This window comes from Drosophila virilis, chromosome X (genome assembly GCF_030788295.1).
Source record: "Drosophila virilis strain 15010-1051.87 chromosome X, Dvir_AGI_RSII-ME, whole genome shotgun sequence".
NCBI classification, from domain to species: Eukaryota; Metazoa; Arthropoda; class Insecta; order Diptera; family Drosophilidae; genus Drosophila; species Drosophila virilis.
Window position 1 is genome coordinate 17353420 of NC_091543.1, and position 15602 is coordinate 17369021.

A 15602-nucleotide genomic window follows, 5' to 3' on the forward strand; every position below is an offset into this window, starting at 1 on the left:
AACGACATAATCTCTTCTGGAGGAGTTAGTTGGAGCTATGTCGCTTTAAAACGACATAATCTCTTCTGGAGGAGTTAGTTGGAGCTATGTCGCCTTAAAACGACATAATCTCTTCTGGAGGAGTTAGTTGGAGCTATGTCGCTTTAAGACGACATAATCTCTTCTTGGAGGAATTATATTGGAGCTATGTCGCTATAAAACGACATAATCTCTTCTGGAGGAGTTAGTTGGAGCTATGTCGCTTTAAAACGACATAATCTCTTCTGGAGGAGTTAGTTGGAGCTATGTCGCTTTAAGACGACAATCTCGCGAAGGAGTTATCTCGGCGGAGATATGTCGCTAAAAAACGACATAATCTCGCCAAGGAGTTATCTCGGCGGAGATATGTCGTTATAATCTCGACAATTTCTCGCCAAGGAGTTATCTCGGCGGAGCTATGTCGCTATAAAACGACATAATCTCGCCAAGGAGTTATCTCGGCGGAGCTATGTCGCTAAATAACGACATAATCTCGCCAAGGAGTTATCTCGGCGGAGATATGTCGTTATAAAACGACATAATCTCGCCAAGGAGTTATCTCGGCGGAGCTATGTCGTTATAAAACGACATAATCTCGCCAAGGAGTTATCTCGGCGGAGCTATGTCGTTATAAAACGACATAATCTCACCAAGGAGTTATCTCGGCGGAGATATGTCGTTATAATCTCGACATTATCTCGCCAAGGAGTTATCTCGGCGGAGCTATGTCGCTATAAAACGACATAATCTCTTCTGAAGGAGTTAGTTGGAGCTATGTCGCTTTAAAACGACATAATCTCTTCTTGGAGGAATTATATTGGAGCTATGTCGCTTTAAAACGACATAATCTCTTCTGGAGGAGTTAGTTGGAGCTATGTCGCTTTAAAACGACATAATCTCTTCTGGAGGAGTTAGTTGGAGCTATGTCGCTTTAAGACGACATAATCTCTTCTTGGAGGAATTATATTGGAGCTATGTCGTTATAAAACGACATAATCTCGCGAAGGAGTTATCTCGGCGGAGATATGTCGCTAAAAAACGACATAATCTCGCCAAGGAGTTATCTCGGCGGAGATATGTCGTTATAATCTCGGCAATTTCTCGCCAAGGAGTTATCTCGGCGGAGCTATGTCGCTATAAAACGACATAATCTCGCCAAGGAGTTATCTCGGCGGAGCTATGTCGCTAAATAACGACATAATCTCGCCAAGGAGTTATCTCGGCGGAGATATGTCGTTATAAAACGACATAATCTCGCCAAGGAGTTATCTCGGCGGAGATATGTCGTTATAATCTCGACATTATCTCGCCAAGGAGTTATCTCGGCGGAGCTATGTCGCTATAAAACGACATAATCTCTTCTGAAGGAGCTAGTTGGAGCTATGTCGCTTTAAAACGACATAATCTCTTCTTGGAGGAATTATATTGGAGCTATGTCGCTATAAAACGACATAATTTCGCCAAGGAGCTATCTCGGCGGAGATATGTCGTTATAATCTTGACATTATCTCGCCAAGGAGTTATCTCGGCGGAGCTATGTCGCTTTAAAAGGACATAATCTCTTCCTGGAAGAATTATATTGGAGCTATGTCGCTATGAAACGACATAATCTCTTCTGGAGGAGTTATGTTGGAGCTATGTCGCTATAAAACGACATAATCTCTTCTGGAGGAGTTAGTTGGAGCTATGTCGCTTTAAAACGACATAATCTCTTCTGGAGGAGTTAGTTGGAGCTATGTCGCTTTAAGACGACATAATCTCTTCTTGGAGGAATTATATTGGAGCTATGTCGTTATAAAACGACATAATCTCGCGAAGGAGTTATCTCGGCGGAGATATGTCGCTAAAAAACGACATAATCTCGCCAAGGAGTTATCTCGGCGGAGATATGTCGTTATAATCTCGGCAATTTCTCGCCAAGGAGTTATCTCGGCGGAGCTATGTCGCTATAAAACGACATAACCTCGCCAAGGAGTTATCTCGGCGGAGCTATGTCGCTATAAAACGACATAATCTCGCCAAGGAGTTATCTCGGCGGAGATATGTCGCTATAAAACGACATAATCTCTTCTTGGAGGAGTTCTGTTGGAGCTATGTCGCTATAAAACGACATAATCTCTTCTGGAGGAGTTAGTTGGAGCTATGTCGCTTTAAGACGACATAATCTCTTCTTGGAGGAATTATATTGGAGCTATGTCGCTATAAAACGACATAATCTCTTCTTAGAGGAATTATATTGGAGCTATGTCGCTATAAAACGACATAATCTCTTCTGGAGGAGTTAGTTGGAGCTATGTCGCTTTAAAACGACATAATCTCTTCTTAGAGGAATTATATTGGAGCTATGTCGCTATAAAACGACATAATCTCTTCTGGAGGAGTTAGTTGGAGCTATGTCGCTTTAAAACGACATAATCTCTTCTTAGAGGAATTATATTGGAGCTATGTCGCTATAAAACGACATAATCTCTTCTGGAGGAGTTAGTTGGAGCTATGTCGCTTTAAAACGACATAATCTCTTCTGGAGGAGTTAGTTGGAGCTATGTCGCTTTAAAACGACATAATCTCTTCTTAGAGGAATTATATTGGAGCTATGTCGCTATAAAACGACATAATCTCTTCTGGAGGAGTTAGTTGGAGCTATGTCGCTTTAAAACGACATAATCTCTTCTGGAGGAGTTAGTTGGAGCTATGTCGCTTTAAGACGACATAATCTCTTCTTGGAGGAATTATATTGGAGCTATGTCGCTTTAAAACGACATAATCTCTTCTGGAGGAGTTAGTTGGAGCTATGTCGCTTTAAAACGACATAATCTCTTCTGGAGGAGTTAGTTGGAGCTATGTCGCTTTAAGACGACATAATCTCTTCTTGGAGGAATTATATTGGAGCTATGTCGCTTTAAAACGACATAATCTCTTCTGGAGGAGTTAGTTGGAGCTATGTCGCTTTAAAACGACATAATCTCTTCTGAAGGAGTTAGTTGGAGCTATGTCGCTTTAAAACGACATAATCTCTTCTTGGAGGAATTATATTTGAGCTATGTCGCTTTAAAACGACATAATCTCTTCTGGAGGAGTTAGTTGGAGCTATGTCGCTTTAAAACGACATAATCTCTTCTGGAGGAGTTAGTTGGAGCTATGTCGCTTTAAAACGACATAATCTCTTCTTGGAGGAATTATATTGGAGCTATGTCGCTATAAAACGACATAATCTCGCCAAGGAGCTATCTCGGCGGAGATATGTCGTTATAATCTCGACATTATCTCGCCAAGGAGTTATCTCGGCGGAGCTATGTCGCTTTAAAAGGACATAATCTCTTCTTGGAGGAATTATATTGGAGCTATGTCGCTATGAAACGACATAATCTCGCCAAGGAGTTATCTCGGCGGAGATATGTCGTTATAATCTCGACATTATCTCGCCAAGGAGTTATCTCGGCGGAGCTATGTCGCTATAAAACGACATAATCTCTTCTGAAGGAGCTAGTTGGAGCTATGTCGCTTTAAAACGACATAATCTCTTCTTGGAGGAATTATATTGGAGCTATGTCGCTATAAAACGACATAATTTCGCCAAGGAGCTATCTCGGCGGAGATATGTCGTTATAATCTTGACATTATCTCGCCAAGGAGTTATCTCGGCGGAGCTATGTCGCTTTAAAAGGACATAATCTCTTCCTGGAAGAATTATATTGGAGCTATGTCGCTATGAAACGACATAATCTCTTCTGGAGGAGTTATGTTGGAGCTATGTCGCTATAAAACGACATAATCTCTTCTGGAGGAGTTAGTTGGAGCTATGTCGCTTTAAAACGACATAATCTCTTCTGGAGGAGTTAGTTGGAGCTATGTCGCTTTAAGACGACATAATCTCTTCTTGGAGGAATTATATTGGAGCTATGTCGTTATAAAACGACATAATCTCGCAAAGGAGTTATCTCGGCGGAGATATGTCGCTAAAAAACGACATAATCTCGCCAAGGAGTTATCTCGGCGGAGATATGTCGTTATAATCTCGGCAATTTCTCGCCAAGGAGTTATCTCGGCGGAGCTATGTCGCTATAAAACGACATAACCTCGCCAAGGAGTTATCTCGGCGGAGCTATGTCGCTATAAAACGACATAATCTCGCCAAGGAGTTATCTCGGCGGAGATATGTCGCTATAAAACGACATAATCTCTTCTTGGAGGAGTTCTGTTGGAGCTATGTCGCTATAAAACGACATAATCTCTTCTGGAGGAGTTAGTTGGAGCTATGTCGCTTTAAGACGACATAATCTCTTCTTGGAGGAATTATATTGGAGCTATGTCGCTATAAAACGACATAATCTCTTCTTAGAGGAATTATATTGGAGCTATGTCGCTATAAAACGACATAATCTCTTCTGGAGGAGTTAGTTGGAGCTATGTCGCTTTAAAACGACATAATCTCTTCTTAGAGGAATTATATTGGAGCTATGTCGCTATAAAACGACATAATCTCTTCTGGAGGAGTTAGTTGGAGCTATGTCGCTTTAAAACGACATAATCTCTTCTTAGAGGAATTATATTGGAGCTATGTCGCTATAAAACGACATAATCTCTTCTGGAGGAGTTAGTTGGAGCTATGTCGCTTTAAAACGACATAATCTCTTCTGGAGGAGTTAGTTGGAGCTATGTCGCTTTAAAACGACATAATCTCTTCTTAGAGGAATTATATTGGAGCTATGTCGCTATAAAACGACATAATCTCTTCTGGAGGAGTTAGTTGGAGCTATGTCGCTTTAAAACGACATAATCTCTTCTGGAGGAGTTAGTTGGAGCTATGTCGCTTTAAGACGACATAATCTCTTCTTGGAGGAATTATATTGGAGCTATGTCGCTTTAAAACGACATAATCTCTTCTGGAGGAGTTAGTTGGAGCTATGTCGCTTTAAAACGACATAATCTCTTCTGGAGGAGTTAGTTGGAGCTATGTCGCTTTAAGACGACATAATCTCTTCTTGGAGGAATTATATTGGAGCTATGTCGCTTTAAAACGACATAATCTCTTCTGGAGGAGTTAGTTGGAGCTATGTCGCTTTAAAACGACATAATCTCTTCTGAAGGAGTTAGTTGGAGCTATGTCGCTTTAAAACGACATAATCTCTTCTTGGAGGAATTATATTTGAGCTATGTCGCTTTAAAACGACATAATCTCTTCTGGAGGAGTTAGTTGGAGCTATGTCGCTTTAAAACGACATAATCTCTTCTGGAGGAGTTAGTTGGAGCTATGTCGCTTTAAAACGACATAATCTCTTCTTGGAGGAATTATATTGGAGCTATGTCGCTATAAAACGACATAATCTCGCCAAGGAGCTATCTCGGCGGAGATATGTCGTTATAATCTCGACATTATCTCGCCAAGGAGTTATCTCGGCGGAGCTATGTCGCTTTAAAAGGACATAATCTCTTCTTGGAGGAATTATATTGGAGCTATGTCGCTATGAAACGACATAATCTCGCCAAGGAGTTATCTCGGCGGAGATATGTCGTTATAATCTCGACATTATCTCGCCAAGGAGTTATCTCGGCGAAGCTATGTCGCTATAAAACGACATAATCTCTTCTGAAGGAGTTAGTTGGAGCTATGTCGCTTTAAAACGACATAATCTCTTCTTGGAGGAATTATATTGGAGCTATGTCGCTATAAAACGACATAATTTCGCCAAGGAGCTATCTCGGCGGAGATATGTCGCTAAAAAACAACATAATTTCGCCAAGGAATTATCTCGGCGGAGGTATGTCGCTATAAAACGACATAATTTCGCCAAGGAGTTATCTCGGCGGAGATATGTCGCTAAAAAACGACATAATATCGCCAAGGAGTTATCTCGGCGGAGATATGTCGTTATAATCTGGACATAATTTCGCCAAGGAGTTATCTCGGCGAAGCTATGTCGCTATAAAACGACATAATCTCTTCTGAAGGAGTTAGTTGGAGCTATGTCGCTTTAAAACGACATAATCTCTTCTTGGAGGAATTATATTTGAGCTATGTCGCTTTAAAACGACATAATCTCTTCTGGAGGAGTTAGTTGGAGCTATGTCGCTTTAAAACGACATAATCTCTTCTGGAGGAGTTAGTTGGAGCTATGTCGCTTTAAAACGACATAATCTCTTCTTGGAGGAATTATATTGGAGCTATGTCGCTATAAAACGACATAATCTCGCCAAGGAGCTATCTCGGCGGAGATATGTCGTTATAATCTCGACATTATCTCGCCAAGGAGTTATCTCGGCGGAGCTATGTCGCTTTAAAAGGACATAATCTCTTCTTGGAGGAATTATATTGAAGCTATGTCGCTATAAAACGACATAATCTCTTCTGGAGGAGTTAGTTGGAGCTATGTCGCTATAAAACGACATAATCTCTTCTGGAGGAGTTAGTTGGAGCTATGTCGCTTTAAAACGACATAATCTCTTCTGGAGGAGTTAGTTGGAGCTATGTCGCTTTAAAACGACATAATCTCTTCTTAGAGGAATTATATTGGAGCTATGTCGCTATAAAACGACATAATCTCTTCTGGAGGAGTTAGTTGGAGCTATGTCACTATAAAACGACATAATCTCGCCAAGGAGTTATCTCGGCGGAGCTATGTCGCTATAAAACGACATAATTTCGCCAAGGAGTTATCTCGGCGGAGATATGTCGCTAAAAAACGACATAATATCGCCAAGGAGTTATCTCGGCGGAGATATGTCGTTATAATCTGGACATAATTTCGGCAAGGAGTTATCTCGGCGGAGATATGTCGCTTTAAAACGACATAATTTCGCCAAGGAATTATCTCGGCGGAGCTTTGTCGCTATAAAACGACATAATCTCGCGAAGAAGTTATCTCGGCGGAGCTATGTCGCTAAAAAACGACATAATATCGCCAAGGAGTTATCTCGGCGGAGCTATGTCGCTAAAAAACAACATAATTTCGCCAAGGAATTATCTCGGCGGAGGTATGTCGCTATAAAACGACATAATTTCGCCAAGGAATTATCTCGGCGGAGCTATGTCGCTATAAAACGACATAATTTCGCCAAGGAATTATCTCGGCGTAGCTATGTCGCTATAAAACGACATAATTTCGCCAAGGAGTTATCTCGGCGGAGATATGTCGCTATAAAACGACATAATCTCTTCTTGGAGGAGTTATGTTGGAGCTATGTCGCTATAAAACGACATAATCTCGCGAAGAAGTTATCTCGGCGGAGCTATGTCGCTAAAAAACGTTCCAAAACGACATAACTCCGCGCGGAGATATGACCTTTCAAATCATCACGTTTTTTTTCAAAATCGAGGTCGCTGCGAAAATCGAAAGAAGATATGACGTTCCAAAACGACATAACTCCGTGCGGAGATATGACCTTTCAAATCATCACTTTTTTTTTCAAAATCGAGGTCGCTGCGAAAATCGAAAGAAGATATGACGTTCCAAAACGACATAACTCCGCGCGGAGATATGACGTTCCAAAACGACATAACTCCGCGTGGAGATATGACGTTTCAAAACGACATAACTCCGCGCGGAGATATGACCTTTCAAATCATCACGTTTTTTTTCAACATCGAGGTCGCTGCGAAAATCGAAAGAAGATATGACGTTCCAAAACGACATAACTCCGCGCGGAGATATGACGTTCCAAAACGACATAACTCCGCGCGGAGATATGACCTTTCAAATCATCACGTTTTTTTTCAAAATCGAGGTCGCTGCGAAAATCGAAAGAAGATATGACGTTCCAAAACGACATAACTCCGCGCGGAGATATGACGTTCCAAAACGACATAACTCCGCGCGGAGATATGACCTTTCAAATCATCACGTTTTTTTCAAAATCGAGGTCGCTGCGAAAATCGAAAGAAGATATGACGTTCCAAAACGACATAACTCCGCGCGGAGATATGACCTTTCAAATCATCACGTTTTTTTTCAACATCGAGGTCGCTGCGAAAATCGAAAGAAGATATGACGTTCCAAAACGACATAACTCCGCGCGGAGATATGACGTTCCAAAACGACATAACTCCGCGCGGAGATATGACCTTTCAAATCATCACGTTTTTTTTCAAAATCGAGGTCGCTGCGAAAATCGAAAGAAGATATGACGTTCCAAAACGACATAACTCCGCGCGGAGATATGACGTTCCAAAACGACATAACTCCGCGCGGAGATATGACCTTTCAAATCATCACGTTTTTTTCAAAATCGAGGTCGCTGCGAAAATCGAAAGAAGATATGACGTTCCAAAACGACATAACTCCGCGCGGAGATATGACCTTTCAAATCATCACGTTTTTTTTCAAAATCGAAGTCGCTGCGAAAATCGAAAGAAGATATGACGTTCCAAAACGACATAACTCCGCGCGGAGATATGACGTTCCAAAACGACATAACTCCGCGCGGAGATATGACGTTCCAAACGACATAACTCCGCGTGGAGATATGACGTTTCAAAACGACATATCTCCGCGCGGAGATATGACCTTTCAAATCATCACGTTTTTTTCAAAATCGAGGTCGCTGCGAAAAACGAAAGAAGATATGACGTTCCAAAACGACATAACTCCGCGCGGAGATATGACCTTTCAAATCATCACGTTTTTTTTCAAAATCGAGGTCGCTGCGAAAATCGAAAGAAGATATGACGTTCCAAAACGACATAACTCCGCGCGGAGATATGACGTTCCAAAACGACATAACTCCACGCGGAGATATGACGTTCCAAAACGACATAGCTCCGCGCGGAGATATGACTTTTCAAACTATCACGTTTTTTTTTCAAAATCGAGGTCGCTGCGAAAATCGAAAGAAGATATGACGTTCCAAAACGACATAACTCCGCGCGGAGATATGACGTTCCAAAACGACATAACTCCGCGCGGAGATATGACGTTCCAAAACGACATAACTCCGCGTGGAGATATGACGTTTCAAAACGACATAACTCCGCGCGGAGATATGACCTTTCAAATCATCACGTTTTTTTTCAAAATCGAGGTCGCTGCGAAAATCGAAAGAAGATATGACGTTCCAAAACGACATAACTCCGCGCGGAGATATGACGTTCCAAAACGACATAACTCCGCGCGGAGATATGACGTTCCAAAACGACATAACTCCGCGTGGAGATATGACGTTCCAAAACGACATAGCTCCGCGCGGAGATATGACCTTTCAAATCATCACGTTTTTTTCAAAATCGAGGTCGCTGCAAAAATCGAAAGAAGATATGACGTTCCAAAACGACATAACTCCGCGCGGAGATATGACGTTCCAAAACGACATAACTCCGCGCGGAGATATGACCTTTCAAATCATCACGTTTTTTTTCAAAATCGAGGTCGCTGCGAAAATCGAAAGAAGATATGACGTTCCAAACCACATAACTCCGCGCGGAGATATGACGTTCCAAAACGACATAACTCCGCGTGGAGATATGACGTTTCAAAACGACATAACTCCGCGCGGAGATATGACGTTCCAAAACGACATAACTCCGCGCGGAGATTTGACGTTCCAAAACGAACGAAATCAGACAAATAATGTCTGATTTTAAAATGTTATACCTTTTTGAATGCGTAAGGATCCCTAGAATATATATTTAGAATATATATATGCATTTGATGTTGGAAGAATAGGGTTGAGGGTATCCTCTAGTCGGGAGCTCCCGACTAGAACCTCTTACTTGTTTTTTTATTCAATTTGAGTGCATTTTTCTAACAATCTGAACTTAAGCTAAGCAAAATAATACCATTTGGCTGCTGTGAGCAGTGTATCTGACAGTCGGTAGCATCCGAATGCACGCTAAGTATTTGCTTTACTTTTCCTACTTTTTTTCGCTGGGTTTGCTCACGTTCCGGCAAAGTTCTGAGTTAATCACCCGCCTAGTGCGCTGGCATCCACAGCCGCCTCCCAGCGCCACCCAGCACCACCCACCACATAACAGCAGCCGCACTTTTATGAACAATTGGTGGCTGCAGCGTGCATCTCGAGCTTGGAGTCGGCGACATCAACGTGCCCCCTGGCTGGAGCCTGACGCACGTCATCGACAAAGGCAACGGCAACGTGCTGCGCAGCAGACAAAAAACGGACGCAAGTCGCACGAAGAGTTACGATTTCATTAACATGAGATATGGCGAGTGGTTTGCACTGTGCATGTGTGTGTTCGTATGTGTGTGTGTGAGTGAGTGGAGTGTGGGTTGATTGGGGTCACCATTGGGCTGTTTTATGGCTCAAGTGGCTGCCAGGCGTTGGGTTGTCGTTGTCGCAGTGCGTTGTGTTGTTAATTGTTAACGCTATAGCGAGGCGGGCAGTGGACAGCAGCGGGGTGCGTGGTGCGGGGCGATAGCCAGCCCCTTGCCTACGTTCTACTCCCCAGCTCCAGTAACTCGTGTGTGTGTGTGTGTGTGTGTGTGTGTGTGTGCTTGGTGCTTTGCGACTTTGGCCATATGATTAGGAAATGTTTTGTTTTTCACTATGCACTAAAAACGAAATGGGCAAAATGCTACCCGCACACACACACACAAACACAAACACATACACACATACACACACGCGCTTAATGTATACCGCATTCGCATGAGCTGGGTCTAGCTGGGATAGCGGGGGTTGGTGCCGAAGCCGAAACTTTTGCTCTTGGTTTGATGTTGCTTAATGTCCTGGCGACCCGTTCTGTGTAATTGCTCGTGTGTGTTGTGTGCGGGTGTGAGTGTGTGTGTGTGTGTGTGTGTGTGTGGTGCTCATATTTGAGGCATGCGAGTTGAATTTCTTGAATTAATAAAATGTCTTCATTATTTAAATTGCACGCACGACCACAGGCGTAACCCACCCAAATGTGGTGCTCAAACAAACCGACCAACATATGTACATGCTCACACACACACACACACACACACGCACGCAAGCACACATACATGTGGCCCGTTTTGTGTGCGTGTGTATGTGTGCAAATGTGTTGGTGTGGCCAAGTTAATTAGCAGCTGGGGAATTGTGAAATATATTAATATTGTACACTTTGGCAGCCGTGTCCCCTTTCATACCCTTTTCCCTCTCCTTGGGCTGCACCACAACCCCACACTCTAAAAACGCGACACTGTCTCCCTTTGTGACCGCACTGGGACAATGGGACAACCGCAAAGCCACCGAAATGCAGTCCGTGCTGTAATTACAATCGATATTTATCTATGGCAATAGTGCGGATAGTACGGGCTGCACGGATGTCAAGTTCTAGAGTAAAATATTTCGATTTCTATACGATATGTAAAGAAATGCACACTCAACTTGTCCAAGATCTATGTATATACATTTTAGGCATAATGCTGCTAGAGCCATTAGTGCCATTAGTTGAGACTAAATTTTGGAATGAATTGCGTTTATCTTCAGTTGTCTTTTTGAATTGAAGGCGCATAGCGCCAAACTGTGATTGCAAAGCTCGCCGCTAGATGGCGCAAGTCGCTAATCAGCAATTAGCAACAGCTGATCGATAAATCAAAAGAAGCTTATCAGCAAGTAAATTTATCTAAAAATCAAAAAAAAAATCTTTTTATTGTTTAGCTATAACAAATAAATGCAAACTGCTTCTTTTTCAGGGCGGGCAGCGATCCGAGACGCTGTTTTAGTGCTTCACTTGAGGCCGCCGGTGACCTCAATGGCTGCTCCGTTCACGTAGGCGGACTTTTGGGAGGCGAGGAAGGCAATTACCTCGGCTATCTCATCGGGCTGGCCCAGGCGGCCCAGCGGACAGCGCTGGACCACCTGCTGCTTGATCTTATCGGGCACCACCGCGACCATGGGCGTGTCTATGTAGCCGGGCAGAATGCAATTGACTCGTATGCCGAACTTGCCGAATTCCTTGGATGCCACCTCCGTGAAGGAGATGACGCCCGCCTTGGTGGCCGCATAGTTTGCCTGGCCCACATTGTTCAGCTTCGCCACAATGCTCGATAGATTGACGATGCTGCAGTCGGTCAGCTGCTGCTCGATCATCGCCTTGGCGAACTGCTGCGTCACCAGAAACGTGCCCTTTAGGTTGACACTGTACACATCGTCGTAATCGCGCTCGGGCATCTTGAGCAGGTAGCCGTCACGGGTGATGCCGGCCGAGTTGACTACAATGCTGGGCGCCTGCTTGAACTGGGTCAGCGCCGCGGCCACCGCACTCTGGACGCTCTGCGCCGACGAGACGTCCACCTCCAAGGCGGCAGCTCGCTCGGCGCCCAGCTGCTTGGCCGTCTCCTGAGCCGACTGCAGATTGCGATCCGCTGCAATGACCTTGGCGCCGTCACGTGCCAATATGCGACAGGTGGCACGTCCAATGCCAGAGCCGGCGCCTAAGATTCGAATCACAGTTCAAAGTTCACTCGACTGGCCCCCAAATCTGTTACGCACCTGTCACAAATGCCACTTTTCCAGCCAGTAATCCGCTTGCCATTGTGATTCTTAATTGGGTGTGGATGCGTGCGTGTGTGTATGTGTAATTGGATCTGAGGTATCTAAATCGAATCACAGATGGAACGAGAACTGCCCACAAGTAAACAACACGCCACCTGCGCAGCTTTTGCAACAAGTGTGACCAAAGCCCAACTAGCCAAGCTGCCCGTATATAAATATACCGATCAGCTGTTCAATATACTACGCTTACATGTAGTGCAACTGATAACAGCACTATTGAATATTAATAGTTGTGTTACTTTTAGTAAACAGCAGAGCAGTATTAAGAAATTTCTTAATTTAAAGTAGCCCAACAAAAGTATTTCAGTTTTAACGGAGCTTTTGCTACAGCTGAGCTATGCCGATCCAAGCAAGCATCAATTGATAAAGGTGCCGAAAAGTATGCAACGGATTGTGCTGCAATGCTCCGTGCTCCACACTCAACGAAATGGCTCCACACTTGACTAAGTTTATGAAATAACGTTTCTATTTCAAATTAGCCGCAATCAAAATTGTCTCTTTATATTTATTTATTTATTTATATTTATATTGGAAAATTTATAGATTCTTAGATCGGCGGAATTATGTTGTTGCCTAGCGTAGTATCACGATGTCGCTTTATTTTTCGACGATCAACAAACGAATTTGATAAAAAAATTTGTATTTTATTGTCGATAATACTGATCTCTATGTGTCCAGAATGGTATATCATCCACAAACATCATAATCGATCCCATTTCTTATATTTTATATATATATATTCCCTGGATTGTTGAGATATTTGACTGCCAATCGATAATAGGCTTCCGATTTGGCTCAAAATGAAGATTTTGTTTATCCGTGATTCTTAAAAATCATCAAAAAGTTTTAAGTTTTGAACCGACAGGAAAAATATAAAGTTTCAAATCGAATTTTAATGATTCTGCTTGACAGATGTCGGAAAACTTAGATGGATGTGTGCGAAGCGAAAACAGATTATCTACCAATGGCTATATTGATGAATTTAGGATTTTCTTTTAATACCGTTTTCATAAATCATAAATCATGTCATTTTTAATTCTTATTCCAGCGGTATTAGATAATAGAGCTCAGGCTGTGCCTCCACTTCAGGTTCCCACTGAAGCGAACCGCTGCGATAGTTGCCGGCGCGGGCCAATCCGAACTGCCGGAGCAGCTTCTTCAGATAGCGCTTGGGTATGCGCACTAGCTGACGCCGTATGATTCGCTGCACCTTATTCCAGGGGCGGCTGCTGCCGCGATGATCCTCGTCGTACTCATCGCCCAGGTTGAGCTGCTGCATGAGCTGCTGCAGCTGTGAATCGCTCAGCTGGCTCAGATCCAGCTGCTGGGCCAGCTGCTGGTCGGTCTCATCGCCGGCCACTTCATTCGGGGTGGTGCGCAGACGCAGTCTCAGCTTCTGTGTGGCGCCGGCACAGCCCGCGGCGCTGAGCCTCGCAGCCAGTGCGATCAGCACGATTATCAGCATCCAGTTCGGAGCACGGCTCATCTTGGACTCTCTTAGCTGACAGCAACAGCATGCGGCTTAAATAGCGTAGTGCCTGAGGCAGTTGAATGCCCCAACACGATCGTTGAAGAGGCCTCAACAATTAGAACAATTGAAAAGAAGTAAAAGTGGGTCGAGTACTCTTCGAAAGATTTCATTTATTCTGTTTGACCAAAAGAAGTGCGTCTTTAATTTAGGATTAGCTATAATAAATTAGAAAAAAAAAATGAATTGTGTTGTCTTGCTCGTTGGGGATTGTCGATCCCCGGGCTCTCGCTCGGATCGCGATTTGTGACTTGCTTAGACCACGGGCAGGCGTGGGCGCTTGTTCTTGTTCTTGCCTTTGCCCTTCTTGTTCTTGTTCTTGCCACCACGACGACGGTTGTTGAAGCGTTTGTTCTTGTTTTGCACACGTCTTCGGACCACGCGACGTTTGTTGGGTCGGCTCTTGGTATTCAACATGACCTTCTGCCCGTTCTTGAAGTAGCGACGGTAGCGAGGCGGTATGCGCACGCTGATCATCTGGCCCTGACCGCGGCGAGCACCCTTGCGGCGCAGATTGATGCGATTGTTCTGGCTGGCCTTGCTCTCGGTGGCTCCGGTGTCTGCCTGATCCCCCTCGGTGAACACCTCGTACTCCTGTGCGCCGGCAGCAAGTGCTGCCTGGAGGGCCTGTTCGTCGATCAGTTCAGCATTGGCGGCCATGGCAATGGCACCCGCTGGCTTGGGCTCCTCCTCAGCGGCTTCATCTCCCTCCTGCTGTTCGTCCTCCTGCTGGCCATAATACTCGCGACCTGTGGCCGTCGTGGGCGTTGTCGGTGATGTGGGTGACGTCGGCGTGGTGGTGACAGTGCCCGTGGCCGTTGGTATCGAGCCCGTTGATGTCACCGTGGTTGTCGGAGTGGTGGCGCTGCCACTGCCAGCTCCAGTTATAATAATGGGTATCACCGGCTGATTGTTACTGCTGAACATGTTCTTGAACATAAGGAACTTCTTGAGGAACAGCCGTCCGCTGGAAGCATCTTTGTTGCCCGTGGCACTGATGCTGCCGCTGCTGCCACTGCTGCTGGCGCCGCCAACGACAGCGGCTGCTTCGCTCAGCTTATCCTTGTCGGCATTCGTATCGAGAGCCACAGCCACGCTGGCATCGTTAGAGCGCGCCAGGGCGGGCTCATTAAAATAGGAGCCGCGGCGAGCCTTCAGCATGTGCGACGGCTTCTCGGCCAGCACCATGAGGCACATGAGGCTGGAGAGAAGTAGCAAGGATGTGATTGGATGCTTCATCGTTGGAGCTGCAGAAACTACTCAGCTGTATAGCGTATGAGAACTTTTCGAACAGACGATTTTACTTGCTGCCAGTTGTGTCCGAGTTCAAGTTCGAGTCCCAGCCGTGTGTGCTCGCACTGATTGGTAATCAATGTTTGATACATTATCGTCTAAATTGAAAGCCTTTTATACCCACCTTTGCGAGTCCGATGGCATCAATACTTATGCAAATGCCAGATCGCAAATCCCAAATTCCATTGCCCATTGCTCGGGCGCTAACTGTAAATGGCCTAGGGAATTTCGACTCTGCCTATCCAGAAAATATACGCAATTCACAATTGAATTCAATTCAATTTTTCGACAAAAA

At 44.3% G+C, this 15602-nt stretch overlaps 3 protein-coding genes across 3 annotated transcripts; all 3 read right to left on the reverse strand.

The window, feature by feature from the left end:
• Nucleotides 1–11549: 11549 nt before the first annotated feature.
• On the reverse strand, nucleotides 11550–12603 carry LOC6635572 ((3R)-3-hydroxyacyl-CoA dehydrogenase). The gene is made up of 2 exons (XM_002058891.4): nucleotides 12424–12603; nucleotides 11550–12365 (listed from the first exon to the last, which is right to left on the reverse strand). Exons 1-2 carry the CDS (start codon nucleotides 12464–12466, stop codon nucleotides 11659–11661), a joined length of 750 nt encoding a protein of 249 aa, XP_002058927.1. The 5' UTR covers nucleotides 12467–12603; the 3' UTR covers nucleotides 11550–11658.
• Nucleotides 12604–12969: 366 nt separating this feature from the next.
• LOC6635571 (uncharacterized) lies at nucleotides 12970–13968 on the reverse strand. The gene has a single exon (XM_002058890.2). The coding sequence runs from the start codon at nucleotides 13949–13951 to the stop codon at nucleotides 13526–13528; it is 426 nt and encodes a 141-aa protein (XP_002058926.2). The 5' UTR covers nucleotides 13952–13968; the 3' UTR covers nucleotides 12970–13525.
• A 133-nt stretch (nucleotides 13969–14101) lies between these two features.
• Nucleotides 14102–15379, reverse strand: LOC6635570 (uncharacterized). Its single transcript, XM_002058889.3, has one exon. The coding sequence runs from the start codon at nucleotides 15251–15253 to the stop codon at nucleotides 14270–14272; it is 984 nt and encodes a 327-aa protein (XP_002058925.1). The 5' UTR covers nucleotides 15254–15379; the 3' UTR covers nucleotides 14102–14269.
• Between the last annotated feature and the right edge of the window lie 223 nt (nucleotides 15380–15602).